General features: G+C 39.4%; 2 protein-coding genes across 2 annotated transcripts in view; one reads left to right on the forward strand and one right to left on the reverse strand.

Annotated features, from left to right (window-relative positions):
- Window positions 1-8,024, reverse strand: part of LOC109429376 (carnitine O-palmitoyltransferase 1, liver isoform) — a 102,386-nt gene extending 94,362 nt beyond the window's left edge. Inside the window, exon 1 of the mRNA XM_029873620.2 lies at window positions 7,769-8,024. The gene's annotated coding sequence lies outside the window, so the exon portion shown is untranslated. The remainder of the gene's footprint in view (window positions 1-7,768) is intronic.
- Window positions 8,025-12,172: 4,148 nt separating this feature from the next.
- LOC109429377 (large ribosomal subunit protein eL38) lies at window positions 12,173-12,781 on the forward strand. Its single transcript, XM_019705276.3, has 2 exons — window positions 12,173-12,330; window positions 12,413-12,781. The coding sequence occupies exon 2, from the start codon at window positions 12,414-12,416 to the stop codon at window positions 12,624-12,626; it is 213 nt and encodes a 70-aa protein (XP_019560821.1). The 5' UTR covers window positions 12,173-12,330; window position 12,413; the 3' UTR covers window positions 12,627-12,781.
- The last annotated feature ends 8,540 nt before the right edge of the window (window positions 12,782-21,321 follow it).

A 21,321-nucleotide genomic window follows, 5' to 3' on the forward strand; every position in this document is an offset into this window, starting at 1 on the left:
ACATACTCCTAGATCTGTTACCACGCCACCTTCGGTACTTGCAACGTCGCCATTGAGGTGCTCATCGTAATGCTGCCGCCACCTCTCGACCACCTCACGCTCGCTCGTGAGAATATTCCCGTGATTATCTCGGCACATGTCGGCTTGTGGCACAAAGCCTCTGCGCGAGCGGTTCAGCTTCTCGTAGAACTTTCGTGTGTCCTTAGCGCGGTACAGCTCTTCCATCGCTTCGCGATCTCGTTCTTCCTGCTGGCGCTTCTTCATCCGGAAGACTGAGTTCTGCCTGTTCCGCGCCTGTTTGTAACGTGCCTCATTCGCTCTCGTACGGTGTTGCAGCATTCTCGCCCATGCTGCATTCTTCTCGTTTTTCAACTGTTCACATTCGCCGTCGTACCAGTCGTTTTTGTGATTCGGAGTCGCGAAGCCTAGTGCTGTAGCCGAGGTACTACCTATGGCGGATCGGATGTCCCTCCAGCCATCTTCAAGTGTAGCTGCGCCAAGCTGCTCTTCCGTTGGTAGGGCCACTGCTAACTGCTGCGCGTAGTCTTGAGCCACTTCTACGTTACGAAGTTGCTCGATGTTGAGCCGCGGCGTTCGATTTCGACGCGTGGTGATAACTGTCGAAAGTTTTGAGCGCATGCATACAGCGACTAAGTAGTGATCCAAATCTATATTCGCACTGCGGTATGTGCGGACGTTGGTTATATCCGAGAAGAATTTACCGTCGATTAGAACGTGGTCGATTTGGTTTTCTGTTTGGTGGTCGGGTGATCTCCAGGTGGCTTTGTGGATATCTTTGCGGGGAAAGAAGGTGCTTCGGACTACCATACCACGGGAGGCTGCAAAGTTTACGCATCGCTGGCCGTTATCATTCGATACGGCGTGCAGGCTGTTTCGCCCGATTACCGGTCTGTACATTTCCTCCCTTCCTACCTGCGCGTTCATGTCGCCGACAACGATTTTCACGTCACGCGGCGAGCAACCATCGTATGTTTGCTCTAACTGCGCGTAGAACGCTTCTTTCTCGTCATCGGGTCTCCCTTCGTGTGGGCAGTGGACGTTGATGATGCTGTAGTTGAAGAAACGGCCCTTAACTCTCAACATGCACATCCTTGCGTTGATCGGCTGCCACCCGATCACACGTTGTCGCATCTTGCCCAACACTATAAATCCTGTTCCCAATTCATTGGTGGTGCCACAGCTTTGGTAGAAGGTAGCCGCTCGATGCCCGCTTTTCCACACTTTCTGTCCAGTCCAACAAAGTTCCTGCAACGCCACGATGTCGAAGTTGCGGGTATGTAGTTCGTCGTAGATTATCCTGTCACATCCTGCGAAACCTAATGACTTGCAATTCCATGTTCCAAGTTTCCAATCGTAGTCCTTATTTCGTCGCGTGGGTCTTTGCCGATTGTATCGAGTCGTATTTTCTCCTATGTTATTCGCAATGGGGATTTTTACGGGTGGCTTATTGGGCCTACGCCAACACTCCTGTCTCGCCGGAGGGCCATCGTGCCAGTTCTGTTTAACGTCCCAACCAACACTGGGACGACCACGCTGATGGGGCTACCACCTTGGATCTAGCTGGGCGTGGTGCAGCGTTTCTTACTCAGCCGCTGGATGCCAGAACAGACGCTGTTTCAGCCGCACCTCCTTGGTGAACAGACACTCGGATCGTACCTCCTCAATCTAGCTGAAGTCAGAAGGACAACAGTGCCCAGGCTGCGCTACCAACTAAGCACACAACTCTTAGCTGGCGGTCTTTGTCATCGTTTGACCCGTGGAAGCATGAGGTAGGAACTTGTGAGGACCAGAGCTATATTGCACGCTCTCCTTATCGACTCACCGTTTTGCAGCCCATATACATATATATACCCCAAAGACAGAGTTTGCTAATAGGAGGTCCGAAGAAATCCGTATGTGTAGCAACACATACTATGAAACATTATGCAATATTTTTTTTCATACTGCAAAGCATTTCAGATGCATAATGAAATTAAACTTATGATACTGAATTGCATAAAATTAATTCTAATGCATAAGCTAACTTGAAATAAATAAATTTTCTATTGATTGGGTATAGAATTTGATTGATCCTTGACGAACAGTGGGACCTCCGACTTCCCTATCTGCACGAGTTGTTTCGTGCAACTTGTAAGGAACATCATGGTATTCCACAGGTTTCATCCAGTCTTTGATCCTTTTCATTACTGGCCTATTTTGAAAGTATTGTGAAATGCTCAGGTGACCTACAAGATCACCTGGCATAAACTTTTCAACTCGTTCAAGTCTCAGCAATTCCTTTTCTGCTTCTAATTGCACGTACTCGTGCAAAAGTAGCAGATTGAGAATCCGTCTAAAGCTTTTGATGGAGTGCTTCGCATCGCTCCTGTAACAGCAATGGACGCAAGACGTTGAATTTTCGCAAGCATTGATTGCGTGGTAGCCTCTTTTGTTTTTGGCCACCAGACAAACGAAGCATATGTCACTTTTGGGCGGATATTGGCAGTATAAATCCACATTATCATTTTTGGTTTCAAGCCCCACTTCCTTCCAATCGTTTTGGAGCATAACCAGAACGCACTTGTTGCCTTACCGATCACGGACTCAATTTGAGCATTCCAGTTCAGTTTAGCATCCAGTATCAAACCTAAGTATTCGACTCGATCACTAGGATGAATTTGTATCCCTCCAAACCGAAAAGCTTTTAGGTTGATCTTCCTTCTCCTAGTGAAAGGGACAATTATGACTTTTGACGGGTTGATACTGATGCCTTCCATGAATGTGTATAGTTTAGGGCTCTTTGCATTCTCTCCGAAACAGTTTCGTCATACTTTCCTCTCACTAGTATGACTATATCGTCTGCAAAGCCCACAACTTCGAAACCTTTTTCCTTCAAGCTCACGCTAACGCCGCTCAGCACAAAAGTGCATAATTTCCAGACTACACCAAAAATGTGTAACCCTTGCACATTCATAAAATCAGCTCCTGTGTCCACAAAATCGTTAAATCCGCAAAAATTTTTGTACAGCAATCTAGCTAGGTTTACTAGTGACCTTGGAAAATAAAAAAAAATATCGACATTTCGCATCTAGACGAGTGTACGAGCTGATTTTGAGAATGTGTAACTGTAACACATTTTTGTGTGGTCTGGAAATTATGCACTTATGAGTAGGGCTTACACATTTTAGTGCTGAGCGGTTTTACAGTGCTTCTTAGAAGATCGTCTAAGGACCACCAAGACCAAGACCATGGCTTAAAAGTTGGAATAAAAACGGGAGCAGGAATCTACGGCCCTGGAATACAAATTTCAGTGGCGATGGGACACTATCCTACGGTGTTTCAAGCAGAGATTCTTGCTATTTTAAAATGCGCAAATATCTGCCTTGAGAGAAAATACAGATATGCAAATATTTGTATTTTCTCAGATAGTCAAGCTGCACTAAAAGCATCGTGCGCTTACAAATGTACTTCAAAGCTTGTCTGGGAATGCATTCTTTCACTGCGCAGGCTGTGCCAAGGGAATTCAGAAAACTTATACTGGGTTCCAGGTCACTGTGGCATTGAAGGGAATGAAATGGCAGACGAGCCTGCTAAAAGTGGTTCCAATCTACAATTCGTTGGCCCAGAACCATTCTGCGGTGTATCAAACTGTACAATATAAATGGACCTGAAATGCTGGGCTGAACAGAGGGTATATTTGCCAGATTCAGAGTGATATCTGTCGTTTCTGTAATACGGAACGTGAAACCTCGGAACATCTGCTTTGCAGTTATGGTACTTTATACACGCGCAGGCAAAGATTTCTAAATAGTGGTTGCTTGCAACCCAATGCCCGTGTAGCTGCCGGCTTAGAATAGCACTACGGACCACCTGTTCCGGGGGTAAAAGTCCACCAAACAGGTAACCCCAATCCAAGGTGTCAGGCGACCCGTGCTGAGGGATGAATGGTTGAGGGGGTTTAAAAGATGCTCAATCTTTAACGGAGCCCGTAGCGTGGGTAGATCGCCTTTTTGGGTGATGGCGTTGCGGTGATAGATCTACCAAACCGAAATCTAGTGTCGTCCTATTTTTCAATTTTGGAATATGTGTTCTGATAATTAAGGTATTATAGTATTTAGTCCTTGCTTCTGGTGTTGTGATGACTTCCAGTCTTTGAATAAAACTAAGTTTACCAACTTTACTTTGCATATAGTTAAAAACCTCACCATCTGAGGCTAAACTCAATGCAAAGGAAATCAAATTGGGTTAGGGATCCATGTATGTACTAACTCTTCGAAGACTGGAAAGTGCTAGTACGCAAGGAACATACTAGAATCCTTATTGCTGAACACATGTTCCATTATTGGAATGATATTGCTGCTAATGTTAAAACCCGGGTCCTACTGGGGAGAATTTAGCAGTAAAACAAGGGTGATGCTAGGTTTCCGATGCATGGCCAATATCAGTACCGTCAAACGGGGTGACTTGCAACGGCGGGGTGACCTGCAACACTTGATGTCTTCTGTCTATGTTTATCAACAAAACATAAAAATCGGACGTTTACATACCAAAACTCAGTTGAACTATAAAGTGCACATAGTATCTGAGTAGTAGCCACGATTTTTACTTTTATGAAAATAGTTCCAACAAAATATTCATAAATTTAACATTAGTCTCAAAAAGTAACAAAAACGTGAGCCTCAAATCGTTGCCTTCAAAACAATAAAAACAAAATTTCCCAAAAATAATATTATATATGCGGATTCTATACATAATGAGCTATATGAATTTCCATTTTACTTTATTAAAGTATTACAATATCTTTGTTATATTCATATGTTTTGAAATATTGTACCTAGACGGGGTGACTTGCAACACTTATTTTCTTAACAATTCAAAGTCCAGAAAAACTAAATATTGTTGTTTAACTAATAATTTACCAGCAAAAATCTGAAGGATCATCATATGGACTGAAAAATACATTAAAACTTATGTAAAATTAACAATTAGTAACTTGGTGTTTTCGAGCCCAATATTTCCATATAAAAATTCACAATTCAATTTCCTATGTAAAAACAAATGCAAAAATAAGTATGTCAGCCCAAACGATATCACAATAGTAGCAAGAATACTTATCAAATATGCTAGAAACTAAAAAATAATATCTGCGTGTTTGAAAAGGGATTTACATTGGGTGTTGCAAGTCACCCCGCACGACGTCTTGTATCAAAAACGACCTTATTTGGCTTTTTCAACATGAAAAAATAAATCAATTTATAACTTGATCACTCTATTTTATAGCGGGGCCGGCTATTAAAACTATTACAAATAGTTTGAACTTTAAAATTGAGTTTAATCAACATTTTTTGTTAATTGAAGCTGAAAAGTGTTGCAAGTCACCCCGTTTGACGGTACTTTTGTTTTGTTTTCTAAGAAAACAAAACAAAAACTGTATCAAAATCGATACTTTATTGCCCCTCAATGGCAATTGAGTAATGCGACATGCACTACACTAAGGATACGGGTAATGTCACAATAGATCTAAAAACTGGTAGCAGTGACAAACCCGAACAGGAATTAAAAAAAAACCCAATGAGCAGATCTCAGAACCCAATGAGCAGTCTACAGAACCTGGCTCTTGGAGTTTATCAATTCCATTGCACCTGACTGGGAGACAACGCGTCGTGGCAGTAGCTGATTACTTGACACATGGTAATTAGCTGGCTAGATGCGAATATCAAAACGGGCATGCCACAAAAGTTCAGCTTATTGGACGCATTGGCTTAATTTCCCCAACAGGGGAGGAAAAAAAATATTGGGTAAAAAGGGGACATGAAGTCCCCAAATTTAATTGTCCGTCAAGGTGCCATTCACCGTGGGGGCTCCATTCACCGTGTGTTTTCGAATATTTTTTCATTATTTCCATATTACGATTGAATGATATGACAATTTCCCTTCAATTTCACCAATACAACACTAATGTATTGTTACCATGTCAAAACGCTCATTAGAAACATTTAAAAGTATCATTTTGACACTAAAGTGTGTTTACATGTAGCGGATTTCTGTTCGTTCACTGCATTCATAGTGAAAAAACTAAAACTGCGCTAACGTGATTTAAGCGATAAACTAAATGTAGTAACGTTTTTATTCCACCAAGAAGCAATTGAATTCACATATCAGGTATGTATTTTGCATTACCGAAGTAAGTTTAACAAGAAAGTACGATTACTCGTACTTTTTAATTGAAACAAAAAGACACGGTGAATGGGTACCCTAAAAATCAATGGTCTCCATTCACCGTGCCCCATATTGTCCCATATATCTAGAAAAAAAATCGAAAATTTGAACATTCGTTTTTCTAATAAAATCTTGCAAGTTATTACTTGAAATGAATTTAAACGAAGAAAATTCCCTTGGCTGGGTTGTTTTGATCATTTTTAAACAAAGAAGAATAAAATTTCTCATACACGGTGAATGGTGACCTACCACGGAATTAGGCGACCCTACTACCCTTTACTAATTGTACTATATCACCAAATTTTGTGAAAAATTTTCTACTTCTGTGGATATTGCTTTAATTTTAACCTATAATGAAGGCAATTCAAAGCGGCACCAACAGTGCTTATAAGACTGGTGTCAAATGACAGCCCTTATTTGCCCCGAATCGTCTTAGATGATCGTCTTAGTTAATAGATCCACGGTGAATGGTGCCTTGACGGTAATTGTAATTTAGCTTTATTATTAACGATAACCGTTTAGTGTATATTATATTATTTTACTATTTATCAGCAGTGGAATTCAGATTGCACTTGCAACGTGGTGCATAGGTGCATAGAATTTAAAAGGTTTCAATACATACACTACACAAGCACACACACATATTGCTGACATTCGACCGAAAGTAGGTCAGTAAGAACAGTATGTGTCATGTAGATCAGGGCTGCCCAACGTACGGCCCGCGGGCCGGATCCGGCCCGCGAGGAGATTTTGTGTGGCCCGCGTCACGAATGAAGAAATATATTAGAATTCGGCCGAGCATACATATTTTTGTATAATTTCCTTTTCTAGTAAAATGTAATTAAATCAAAACTTATTATATCGATTGATAGAGGTTTATTAATGTTTGATCACTTGTATAGTTAATAGATTGTGAAGAAGAATCAGATTATGTTAATATGAAAGTTTTTGTAAAATTTTGAGAAATCTTGCTGGCATTGTAAAATAAATAAATAAAAAAATTTCAACAAGAACTTCGAGTAACTCATAACACAAATTCAATAACATCAATAAAAATTCTATGAATTATCGGAAAGTTTCAGCAAGCTCTGGCATGGTACATCATAGAAACATCATTGGGGCCCATCGTAGATTCCTGATTTATGAACGCCATTGCATCTCTTTTAATACTGATACGAACTTCAATAGTCTGGAAGAGTTTCCATATATTACTAAAATAACATAAGAATGAAATTTCTAAAATCCCATTAGAAACTAAAAATCTATAGAAATCTAAAAGTTCTGCCTGTTTAAAGTTATTATCTGGACCAGCAAGGTTCAAAAAAGTTTTTGAAAAAAAATATCATCATCGGATTTCAATTTCTGGCCCGTTGACTGGTATGGAGTATCACCAGTGGCCCGCGGCCGTAAAAGGTTGGGCAGGCCTGATGTAGATGATGGTAAATGCTAGTAATTTCCAGAAATTATTTTGATAGTATGCTTTACATAAAAGCATTGCAATTATAATTGATTTGTATAACATAAACTAAATTTAATAATGTGTACTTACCCTGTAAATGAACGTAAGGTTAATGCATGCGATGTAGTAACAAAAATCTTCCCAAAACTGTTCCACCAAACCAAAACCACCGTAAATTTTTCAGTTTTTTTTTACACCACAATATTGTAGTTTTTCGCACTAGATCAACACAAATATCCACTATTTTCTCAGCACTACCTTTACTACTAGTCACTGCATAGAAATCAGATAGTTTTCATCATCACAACACCGAAAATTCCGCGGAGAAAGCACGCATTCAACGCCGATGAAGGGTTCGGCCAGAGTGGACGCGTCACGCGACGCGACGCGGCGCGACGCGTCTTTGACGCGGTTTTCAACGCGGCTTGATAGCCACAGTGAACGCGCTTCAATGCGGCACCGCGTGTTTTAGTACTTGCTGTCAATGAGCCATTTTACGAAGCAACAACAACAACGACGACGATTGTGACGGGAATAGTTCTTCATCACCATACGAAACGAACGACTCAACCAACAAGCGGAGGATGTCAACGAAGCGTACGAAGGAGAAGAAAAAACAGTGCTATAATTCTGGAGTGCAGAATGATTGTAATCCTAATTGGTCAACTAATATCAATTAGATAAGAAGTTATGCGGCCCCGTTAAGCCTTCTGGCGTTTGGGCCTATTAAATAAACGAATTAAATAAAAAAACAATGTTGATGATGATATTGGTTTTCACGGGTTATTGGACGCTACCTCCTGTCAAAATTCATTCATAAAATCGGCTCGTAAAATGGACTATGGGCCTTTTCATTTGACGTCTAAAATCAGCTGATTTTGGGGGCCTTTGACAGTTCTTCTATGAAAATGACAGTTCAGTGTTTGCGCCTTTGTTCGGCAGTTGTAAACAGTGGCATAGAGGTAGGTAACGACGTTCAAAAGTATGCGTGCATTTTTTGTAGATGTTGTTGTGAAACTGTGAGGAAAACATTTGCACTCTCACCCCGAACGTTAGTTTTATCATTATTTACCCGTTTTACCCAATTCGATTGGGTAATATTTGCATATGCAATCTGAGTAGCCATTGAATTGGCGTGCATTTTTGTGTGAGGAAAAATTCGCGCTAGTGTTCGTGTGTTGAAATGTCACTTATCTCTATACACGGACCTGTCAACTGAAAAGGCCTATTTGATGCGAAGCAAATGTGCGGGTTCAAAACAAAAACAAACCAATTGTTTCATCGTATTTGAACATTAAAGTTGCCTAAATGGATTCAGATGATGAATATTTCATGTCTGAAGGCGTTCGAAGATATTTTTTTGGTGAATTCAGAGAGTACGGTATTCATCCGATCAATCAAAAACGGAATATATTCGGAGAGTATCATCATTTGTATCCAGATCTGGTGGATTTTCCTAAAAAAAAATCATGACTACACTAGAATGGAAATAAACACTTTTGAATACGTTTTGGGGAAAATACAAGAACGTCTCACAAAACAGTGGACAAATTTTGTGAAGCAACCCATAGCTCCTCCGTCGTTTAGCGGCTTCGGTTGTGGTTTCGGAAGATTCCCGGATGTTTTCCGTGGCATCATTTGATTTTTCAGGAACTGCATGCACTTGAAGAAAGGCCAGCTAGTACCATTGTCCTCATCGCCCGGGTCACCGGACCTTGATACGGGAAGATTCCTCAAAATCTTTCCGTATTTGTCCCGCAGGTTCTTCCACTTTTTCTTCAAAAAATCTTCTGCAAAACGAATGACGTTAATACTAATTTTGTGTTAGTAAAATGAGATGCTCACCAGATACATTGAATTATTCGGCAAGCTCTTTCCAACTATTGTCCACCAACACTCTGTTTCGGTATCCCCGAGAAGTTTGATCCCACAACTCTTTCCGTAAAAATACGAACCCGATTAGCTGCTCAATTTCATTTTTTTTCCTCTGCCATTTCAATTACAACTTTGAGAATCACCGAGGTAAACAAACAAGAAACGCGCGAATTTCGCATCAAAAACAGTGCATGCACTGTTCTGGCGCGCGCCGCGCGGCAAAACGCATTCCGCTTCGCATCGTTCCGCGCGCACTCTGGCATGCTATGATTGTTTTCCCTGTATTCCAATGAACGGAGTTCTGCCGCGCGTCGCCGCGCGACCTGTCAAATGCCGCATTGCGCCGCGCCGCGCCGCGTGACGCGTCCACTCTGGCTGGCACCGAAGTCGCACAAAATTTTTCTCGCTGCGCCTGGTGGAGGAAAAACTAAGCCAAGAAAGTCTCCGACCGAGCTCCGTGGAAAGGTTGATCATCTCCTCGCATCAGTACATAAGGGGTGGGTATATAAAACAAAATGTGATAAATAAATGAGGAGCGAAAGCGAACGGCGAGAAAATCAACAAATCTCGATGACAGTTGATGGAATGGCCTGCCGGAAACAGCGAACATCCGCGTCAAAGTGACAAGCTGAGACGAAAGCGAAGCCTGGCGACAATTTTTGTAAACTACTCTGGTGCACGGTAGTAAATTTCGTTTCAGTGTGAGAAATTTCCAATCAGGATTATTGAAATCCAAGTGAAAAACCATTGAATCCAGAGTGCAATATTTATGATATATACAGGGTGTTAGGTTCATGAGTGCAAACTTTTTAAAGGGTGATAGAGGACCATAAATGGTGAAAAAAATTGTTCTACGCATATGGTCAAATCTCAACCGTTACGTAGTTATTGAACTCCCCAAGTTTTTGACTCTTATTGCATTAACTGGCTATAACTTTAAAATGGTCAAACTTCTCGCAGTTTTTTTACCCTTATTCGAAAAATTATTGAATTTTCTATCAAATGGCATCTTTGAACCGATTGGTTTAGTTAAATAACTAAGTTTTTTAGAGCAAAATAGCTAAAAATAGCGTGTTTTAATTTTTTTATGTCAATTATCTTTGAAACATGCGTAATAAATTAAAGTTCTTTCTTTGGCAAAGTTGTGGCCCCTGTTTCACTCTACAATTCGTTCTTTGACGTTAAACTTCTAACTCTTATCATTTTCTTGCAATTTTGATTTAAATGGCGGCACAGTGCGCAAAAAGGTGCTTTACCATGACGATTGCAAATTTATGATCTGAAATGCGATGTTTCAATCGAAATTGCAAGAAAACGATAAGAGATAGAAGTTTGATGTCAAAGAACGAATTGTAGAGTGAAACAGGGGCCACAACTTTGCCAAAGAAAGAATTTTAATTTATTACGCATTTTTCAAAGATAATTGACAAAAACCAAATAAAACACACAACTTTTAAGCTATTCGCTCTAAAAAACTTAGTTATTTAACTCAATCAATCGGTTGAAAGGTGCCATTTGATAGAAAATTCAATAATCTTTCAAATAAGGGTAAAAAAAAACTACGATAAGTTTGACCATTTTGAAGTTATAGCCAGTTAAGGCAATAAGAGTCAAAAACATGGGGAGTTCAATAACTACGTAACGGTTGAGATTTGACCATATGCGTAGAACAATTTTTTTCATCATTTATGGTCCTCTATCACCCTTTAAAAAGTTTGCACTCAGGAACCTAACACCCTGTAGATTGAGTTTAAATAAGGGCGAAAGTAACATGATCGATTTCTCTTCATCGACTCTCTCTTCTTCAAATTAAACTGACAAGAAGCAAGTTTGATTAAACTTTTTTACGTTTGGACGCAAGATCGCATCCCAACCTAGCGTTTTATGGCTAAAAAGTTTAATCAATCTTGCATCTTGTCAGATTAATTTGAAGAAGAGAGGGTCGACGAAGAGAAATCGATCATGTTACTTTCGCCCTTATTTAAACTCAATCTAGATAGCGCATTTAGTTCATAGGCCAAGACATTTCTTGCGATCTGCTAAGACCGCGGATGTTCCTTTCCTCGGGGAAGGCCGTGAAAGGCCTTAAGTAAACACACAGCAAAAAAAGTTGTTGAATATTACATCGAAATCGCTGCAACCAGGTCCTGCAGGATCAAGTAAAAATATTTGACAAGAAAAGAACACATGAAAGCTAAATTTTAAAGTAGCAAAAATCGCGGCACGCTGTTTCCCTCAAGCAAAAGCCGCGCGATCTTTTCAGGCAAAACCTTTCAATTGGTCCTATCTGCATTTGAGAGGCTCTCTTTGTTCACTTTCTCTTTCAATTATTCCAATGTAATGGTACACTTTTCAACTATTTTTGCAGTACAAATCAAAAGACGATTGTTTTGATCATCGTTCATTGCAAGCAGACAATCATCATAATACAAATAAACAGCTGAGATATTAACGAAAGAGAGGGAAACCAAAGAGAGCCTTTCTTCTGTAGATAGGACCTTTAGACATGTTTGGCTTGTTTTGAGAAAATTTGTATTGAAAATTCAAAGCCAGTAAATAATGTCACAGGGTGCACAAAATCGCCCCTTGCCTGTACGCGCAGGTGTCGAAGCTTTCCTCGTTTGCCCACAGATGGCGCCAGCTGGCCGGCGGAAGTTGATGTTCGGCCATGTTTGACTGCTTGTCGTTCTTTCTCGGGTTGTGCTAAACGTCAACAGCACACACGTTCCGATCGCGGAGAATATTTTTTCGAATTTCGTTTGAAATACCAACCGCAAGTGAGTAAAAAGATAGTGCAAATTGTAGAGCATTGAGTTCGCTAACCGAGCCGTTTGGTGGTTTGTGTGTTTTCCCTTCCAGGATGCCGCAGGAAATCAAGGAAGTGAAAGACTTCCTCATCAAGGCTCGCCGGAAGGATGCCCGTGCCGTCAAGATAAAGAAGAACGAAAACAACACCAAGTTCAAGATCCGCTGCTCCCGGTATCTGTACACGCTGGTCGTCCAGGACAAGGAGAAGGCCGAAAAGCTGAAGCAGTCCCTGCCACCGGGTCTGCAGGTTAAGGAAGTCAAGTAGAGAGCTCCGTTTGTTCCATGGATGTCTGTCTTGTCGGGAGGAAATTCGGGCGCCGGCGGAATCTGATTGAATTTTGAATGGAAGTGCTGAATCCGCTACGTATTTCAATTAATTCCAAATAAAAGTTAATCAGGAACACGTCACCTGGAAGGAAATCATGTTCAATGGTCGTTTTGTGCTGTGTTCAACGCAAAGAAATTCCTGTGGAAGAATCAGCTGATGTAGAGTGTCGTGATCCGGAGGTAAGTAGGTATCGATAGGACAAGTTAAACTTGTGATATTGATAGGAAGTTGCACTCGGTTGTTAAATTTGGCCCCGCAAAGAGTACCAGTCTCGGTGAGCAAGGAACCATGGAAACATCATGGAATTCTAGAGTCAATCAAGAAGTTTTGGTGGTGCAGAATTTCATTAAAGGAAATAAAAATGAAATTTTGCTATAGCGCGAAATCAGTGAAGTAGGTATTTACTAGATTTGTAGTTATGAGCTGAATTTTTGTATGATGAGAGGGTATGTAAATTCTCCATTTCTGCAATGAAATGGAGCAAAAAGCGTGGGTATTATGATACATTACCTAATTTGATGCTGTTTGAGCAATTACCCAAAACTGTGCTGTTAAAGTTGCAAGAAATGGAGAAAAAACATCACTGTTTTCCAAAGTTTTCCTCACTTAGCATCAAATTAGGCAAGGAACCCTAATACCCATGCTTTTTGCACCATTGCACACTGTTTCCAAACACCCAATTTCGTGATCGAAATTGTTCTGGGCATGAAAAATTGGATTGGCATCCAAGCCGAAAAGAGAGATAAGTTTGTGAAATAGGAGTGTTCACGGTGCGGCTTCGGAGTCAGTTTGGCTTTCTATTCCGCAGAACCATTACCTGTTCTGTGGCTTAGTTGGTTAAAGCGCCGGTCTAGCGAATACGGAGTCGTGGGTTCGAATCCCACCAGAACGCGATTTTTTCACAAATTTCATCTCTCAATTTGCCAATTAGCAACATTTCGTGCCTTCTAATAACAAGTTTTTCCAGTATGAAAAATTGGTTTGGTGTTTTAGCATAGCATAGCATAGCATGAATACTTGCACAAATCTTGGATGGAGTTGCAAAGTTGAATATATTCATTGACATTGCTGATGTCGCTACTATCTACAATGTCATAGATTCACTCAGCTTCACACACCAGGCCAAGTCCTTGCAAGCATTTATAAATCCCTTCATCAACTTAGAAAGCGCCCAGAACTGAAGCAGCTTCCAATAGATGAAAGGATGTCGAAAATAGCGAATTTTCAACTTATATGCAGTTATATAGCAAATGTATACTGAAGGAGAATTATTCATAAATAAATAATATTGGAAAGATCTCACCAATTGTTGTGTGGTTTTTGTGGTTCAAAGCCGATCATCTAATGGTCTTGATTCATGAAAAATTGGTTTGTTGTTTTGGGCATGAAAAATTGGTTTGGTGTCTTCGAAGAAGTTGTTTGGTATATCAGAGCCCTTTTTTTGGAGTATCACTAATGTGATTAATATTAATCCACCTAAAAGTGAGATAGAAATTCGATTTTTTTTCTCATAAGTGAAGATAGCGTGTTTATGTCTTCAGCAAAGTTATAGAAAATGTCATTATGAGAAAACTTGCCGAACAAACTTTCGCTCTATCTGCTCAATTTCTAGAGATATGGGCCATTATTTGTGAATGGCCCCTTAAAATCGTTTTTTTTCTTGTAACTTTTTCCAGACATTTTTGGAAATTTTCAAATGTTCTACAAAGTTATTTAGTATGACAAAATATGTGTTTCTTCTGAAGACGGCAACATTGTATCTGATAGTTTTTGAGATATTCAATAATTTATTTAAAAAATAGCCTTTTTTACTGCTTTGTGACATTTACAGAGGCAAAATGGGGCAAGATTTTTCAATTGAATATGAAAGAAGTTTATAATAGATGTACATTTTGTTTCAACTCAGGCTGGACACTTGCTTCCTTGACAGTCAAATTGAGCTGTGAAATATTTTAGTTCGTAACTGAAATTTTCAAAAAACTCAAAAAGTATTGAAGATAGAAGTTTGTCGTCTTCAAAGAAAACATGTATTTTATCATATATACTAACTTCGTAGAACATTTAAAAACTCCTAAGAATGTCTGAAAAAAGATACAATGAAAAAACTGATATTTAGGGGGTCGTTGACAGAAAATGACCCATATCTTTCAAAATGGAGCATATAGAACAAAAGTTTGTTCGGCAAGTTTTCTTATAATGATATTTCCTACAACTTTCCTGAAGACATCAGTATACTATATTCACATATGGCAAACACTGAATTTTCATCTCACTACTAGGTGAACTGATCACAAAAGTAATACTTTCAAAAGAAGGATTCTTGTCTATCAAACAACTTCTTGCAACAAACTTTTGTCCTCTCTCTCTCTCTTCTTGGCGTAACGTCCTCATTGGGACAAAGCCTGCTTCTCAGCTTAGTGTTCTATGAGCACTTCCACAGTTATTAACTGAGAGCTTCCTCTGCCAATGACCATTTTGCATGCGTATATCGTGTGGCAGGCACGAAGATACTCTATGCCCAAGGAAGTCAAGGAAATTTCCTTTACGAAAAGATCCTGGACCGACCGGGAATCGAACCCGTCACCCTCAGCATGGTCATGCTGAATACCCGTGCGTTTACCGCCTCGGCTATATGGGCCCTTTTGTCCTATCTGCTCCGTTTTGAAAGATATGGGTCATTTTCTGTTAACGACCCCCTAAATATCAGTTTTTTCATTGTATCTTTTTTTCAGACATTTTTAGGAGTTTTTAAATGTTCTACGAAGTTATTATATATGATAAAATACATGTTTTCTTTAAAGACGACAAAGTGCTATCTTCAATACTTTTTGAGTTTTTCGAAAATTTCAGTTACGAACTAAAATATTTCATAGCTCAATTTTACTTACTGTCAAGGAAGCAAGTGTCCAGCCTGAGTTGAAACAAAATTTACACCTATTATAAACTTCTTTCACATTCAATTGAAAAATCTTGCCCCATTTTGCCTCTGTAAATGTCACAAAACCGTAAAAAAGGCTACTTTTCAAAATAAATTAGTAAATATCTCAAAAACTATCATAGATACAATGTTGCCGTCTTCAGAAGAAATACGTATTTTGTCATATCAAATAACTTTGTAGAACATTTAAAAATTCCCAAAAATGTCTGAAAAAAGTTACAACAAAAAAACTTATTTTAAGGGGCCATTCACAAACAATGGCCCATATCTCTAGAAATTGAGCAGATAGAGCAAAAGTTTGTTCGGCAAGTTTTCTCATAATGACATTTTCTACAACTTTGCTGAAGACATAAACACGCTATCTTCACTTATGAAAAAAATCGAATTTCTATCTCACTTTTAGGTGGATTAATCACATTAGTGATACTTCCAAAAGAAGGGCTCTGATATACCAAACAACTTCTTCGAAGACACCAAACCTCTAAAATCAATTTGTCATGCCCAAAACAATTTCGATCACGAAATTGGGCCTTTGGAAACAGTGTGCATTGCATTGCAGAAACGGAAAATTTACTTTCTCACAATGCAAAAATTCAGCTCATTACTATAAATCTTGAACTTCATCGAACGTGGCGTGAATATTGTCTTTATTACAAAAACAAATTAGTCAAATTAGGTAAATGATAAAATTGAATTTCGGGATTGGTAGACATTTTTACAATGTTTTGTCATAAAGGTCTGGCATTAACGATTTCTCTTCATCGATCATCTCTTTGTGTTACTATCAAATGTTTTGTATTAGGGTATTGGTTCCCTTATTAAGCATGTGTTTTGTTCAGTGTACGCAGAATATGCCACCGCAAGCGAAAAATAGGCAACAAAAGAGGCACGGCAACAACGCTTTGTTTTTTCGTTAGCAGATAATGACAAAATCGCTCCCGAGTTTGTTCACGACAAAAACGGTAGGAATATTTGTCTCGTTCTATTCACATCGTGATTTTCGCATTGTTTAGCAACTGAAATTCGACTCTGAGGTTTGCGAGAGTCTTATTTCGTTCAAATGCTTATGAATTCGATAATGTATGTCGAAAATTTCAGCAGAAAAGCCGGAATATCAGCACACGCACGGCAAGCGATGTTTGTTTTATTGCTCTCATCGCCTGACATGCGTTTGTTGCGGAGCGCCTTTGTTACCAACATGCACCGCCTAGGACAAAGCGTTTGTTTTTCGGCGTGATCCGTTTTTCGTACCCTGGTTTTGTTAGAAGTGAGCACCCATAAAAACAAAAAGAACGGAATCAATCGGTGTCGAATGAATATGGGAGCGTGGGATTACTGATGGCACACATCCCCTACTATCGAATTAAGTTTTCCAAATATTTTTTTGGGATAAATCGGTTCAATACGTAGGGGACGTCACATCTTGCTACAGGAACAAAAAGATGAGTGATTTAGCTTTCTCTTTTTTTTCTTTCCTCCCCTCTTGGGGAAATTAAGCCACTGCGTCCAATAAGCTGAACTTTTGTGGCATGTCCCGTTTTGATATTCGCATCTAGCCAGCTAATTACCATGTGTCAAGTAATCAGCTACTGCCACGACGCGTCGTCTCCCAGTCAGGTGCAATGGAATTGATAAACTCCAAGACCATCCCAGGTTCTGCAGACCAGATCTCACTGGGTTGCAAGCAACCACTATTAAGAAATCTTTGTCTGCGCGTGTATAAAGCACCACAACTGCAAAGCAGATGTTTCGAGGTTTCACGTTCCGTATTACAGAAACGACAGATATCACTCTGAATATGGTCAATATTTTTCAAGTGATACCTGCTTGGGCAGTGTCCAGTTACTAGGCCAGTGTATGTACATAGAGCTCTCTTGTTGAGCTCTAAGAGCTTTTTGGTTTTATAAGCATTTGGTGTTATAAATCGTTTTGACTGATTGCAATTTTTGACGTCAATCCAATTGGGTATCACCCTCTGCTCAGCCCAGCGTTTCAGGTCCATTTTAATTGTACAGTTTGATATACCACAAAATGGTTCTGGTCCAGCAAACTGTAAATTGGCACCCCTTTTAGCAAGCTCGCCTGCCATTTCATTTCCTTCAATGCCACAGTGACCTGGAACCCAGTATAAGTTTACTGAAGTTCCCTTGGCACAGACTGCGCAGTGAAAGAATGCATTCCCAGACAAGCTTTGAAGTACATTTGTAAGCGCACAATGCTTTTAGTGCAGCTTGACTATCTGAGAAAATTCAAATATTTGCATATCTGTATTTTCTCTCAAGGCAGATATTTGCGCATTTCAAAAGTTGCGAGTTGTTTCGTGCAACTTGTAAGGAACATCGTGGTTCTCCACAGGTTTAATCCAGTCTTTAATCATTTTCATTACTGGCCTATTTTGGAAGTATTGTGAAATGCTCAGGTGACCTACAAGATCACCTAGCATAAACTTTTCAACTCGTTCCAGTCTCAGCAATTCCTTTTCTGCTTCTAATTGCACGTACTCGTGCAAAGGTAGCAGATTGAGAATCGCATCTAAAGCTTTTGATGGTGTGCTACGCTTCGCTCCTGTAACAGCAATGGACGCAAGACGTTGAATTTTCGCAAGCTTTGATTGTGTGGAAGCCTCTTTTGTTTTTGGTCACCAGACAAACGAAGCATACGTCACTTTTGGGCGGATTATGGCAGTATAAATCCACATTATCATTTTTGGTTTCAAGCCCCACTTCCTGCCAATAGTTTTGGAGCATAACCAGAACGCACTTGTTGCCTTACCGATCACGGACTCAATTTGAGCATTCCAGTTCAGTTTAGCATCCAGTATCAAACCTAAGTATTTGACTCGATCACTAGGATGAATTTGTATCCCCTCAAGCCTAAAAGCTTTTAGGTTGGACAATTACGACTTCTGACGGGTTGATGCTAAGGCCCTCCTTAATACACCATGAATGTGTATAGTTTAGGGCCCTTTGCATTCTCTACGAAACAGTTTCGTCATACTTTCCTCTCACTATTATGACTATATCGTCTGCAAAGCCCACAACTTCGAAACCTTTTTCCTTCAAGCTTCTTAGAAGATCGTCTACAACTAAGGACCATATTAGTGGTGAGAGGACTCCTCCTTGAGGGCAACCTTTCGTTGCCCTTACTGTTATAGAAGAACTTCCCAGCTCAGAGGTGATTTCTCTTTTTGCAAGCACAGTACCAATCCAATGGCACGCTTCATAGATAAATAGGAGGCATTATCAAATCGACACTGATTTTTCATTTGGGCCTAACTGACTTTTTCGAGTTCTCTTCATCGATCCTCTCTTTGTGTTATCACAGAATGTGTATTGAGTTTTCTAAAGATTTTTTGGTTGAAATGCGAAGAAGACGACTACATGTTGCTATAGAAACAAAAAGAATAATGCGACACTGATTCTTCATTAGGGCCTAACTGACATTATCGATTTCTCTTCATCGATCCTCTCTTTGTGTTATTACAGAATGTGTATTGAGTTTTCCCAAAAATTTTTGATTGAAATGCAAAGGAGATGACTACATCTTGCTATAGAAACAAAAAGAATAATGATTTTGTTCGTTTTGATCAAGTTATTAGCGAAAGAAAGAGTCGACGAAGAGAAATCGATCAAGTCAGTTAGGCCCTTATGAAAAATCATTGTCGAATGATTTTGTTTGATTTGATCAAGTTATTAGCGGAAGAGAGAGTCGACGAAGAGAAATCGATCAAGTCAGTTTGGCCCTTATGAAAAATCATTGTCGAAATGCTCCTTCTATGTCTAAAAAGGCGCATAGAGCTATTTCTTTTGCTGAAAACGTTTTTTCCACCTTTGTTACTAGCGAATGAAGTGCCGTAACCGTTGACTTACCAGATTGATAAGCAAGCTGGAAGTCTGATAGGGGATGCTCTTTTATGTAAGAAGAATTGATAAAATCCTTCAAAACCTTTTCCATAGTCTTCAACAAAACTGAAGAAAGACTAATTGGCCTGTATGCTTTGGGATGCGTCTTGACTCGCTTCCCCTTTTTTGGTACCTATAAAGATAACTTTTGCAAGTCTCCATTTTGATGGAACGTAATTCAATCTTAAACTAGCCTTGAACATCTCAATTAGTGATGGAACCAACACCGCTTCTCCATTTTGAATCAGTGCAGGAAATAATCCATCAACTCCTGCAGACATAGGCGCCAACTTGTGACGTAGTTGGAGGGGCGAAGCTCTCCAAAATTGGACAATATTCAACTTTTTTCAGCTCAATGCACTAGTTTTCACGTGAATATGCCTAAACTAGATGAACTGCGTCGATATTATCTGAATTTCATTGATTTTGAGAGGCCTTGCCCCACGCCCCCCCCCAACTACGTCACAAGTTGGCGCGTATGCCTGCAGATTTAAAAGGCTGAAAAGATCTACAGTAGGCCTGTCCAACTTTTCAAAAATGTTCTCTGATTCTCAAGTCCACCCCCATATTTTGATTGGCATCCTAAAAGAAGTAACTGGTCAAAATTTCAGCCAAATCCATTAAAATTAAGAGGTGCATCAAATCAATTTTGTGTTTTTCGACTATTTTTGAATTTCAAAAAATCATAACTAGGATAATTCGCTAATTGTTGAACACTACCCAAATGTTGAACAGTTTCTGAATATTTTATTATAAACCTTACTTAAGTAATTTTCATCCAACGTATACTTATGATGTAGATGCATATACATGTGGGTAACGATATTGCTCAAATTAAGTTACAAGATTATACATAATTTACGTCAAAAAAATTTATTGAACATTTTGTACCGCTGATGACACGAAAACTGCACAATTCTTAGAATTAATTTTAAGAAATTGCTGTTACGAAATAAGCTTTGCGGGCAAATCGACCACAAATATCAAAGGCACACCATATTTACAAGACATGGAAGGATGTCATTAACAGTTTACCATTGTTTAAAATAACATTTTCGTTGTAATTTAATTTGTAAAAATATTTTTCTTATCACACTATCATTATGCATCCATGATCCAATTGTTGAACACTGGCATAACCTACGATGTTAGGACCATGACTGCTAGAATTTTTTTCACTTTACCTAACCGTGCATTGCATGGGGTTTCAAGGGCGTTCCAGGGATGTGCGATTCCTTGTCATTTAAATGAATTGTCACTAGCTCGGAATAGCTGGGAACAAAACACGAAAAACCCGGAAAAAAGTCCGCCAGAGTGAAAAAATGTCGGATGTCGGATCAAAGTCGGGTCAAATTTTATTAAATGTTGGACCACTGTTGGACCCACATCGGGTAACTATCGTGTCTATGTTGGGTTTGGTGACCAAAATAAAAATAGGTGAATGATAGGTTGATGTCGAGTTATACGTCATCAATTACGAACAAAGCTTCAACCGTTCAACAATTGGCGAGAACCGTCCAACATTAGGATGAGCTAGCTTAAGGCGAAACTGGATCCATTTCCTTACTTTTTGGTTTTAGATTTTTAATTAAATAACGAAGCAATATTTCCAAAATCGGTTTTCGTGCACATGTAGAGTATGGATCAAGGTATCTTCTGATTTTTTTTTATAGTGGAAAATGTTTTTCGTTTTTACAGAAACCATTTTTGAATAAAATTTCACATAAAAATGGTTTCTGCATAAATGGAAAATATTTTCCACCTCAAAAAAATTCAGAAGATACCTTGATCC

Source organism: Aedes albopictus, chromosome 2 (assembly GCF_035046485.1).
Source record: "Aedes albopictus strain Foshan chromosome 2, AalbF5, whole genome shotgun sequence".
In the NCBI taxonomy this organism is placed as follows: Eukaryota; Metazoa; Arthropoda; class Insecta; order Diptera; family Culicidae; genus Aedes; species Aedes albopictus.

Coding starts and splice junctions, on each gene's coding strand:
- LOC109429377 (XM_019705276.3), top strand. CDS start 12,414: ATGCCGCAGGAAATCAAGGAAGTGAAAGACTTCCTCATCAAGGCTCGC.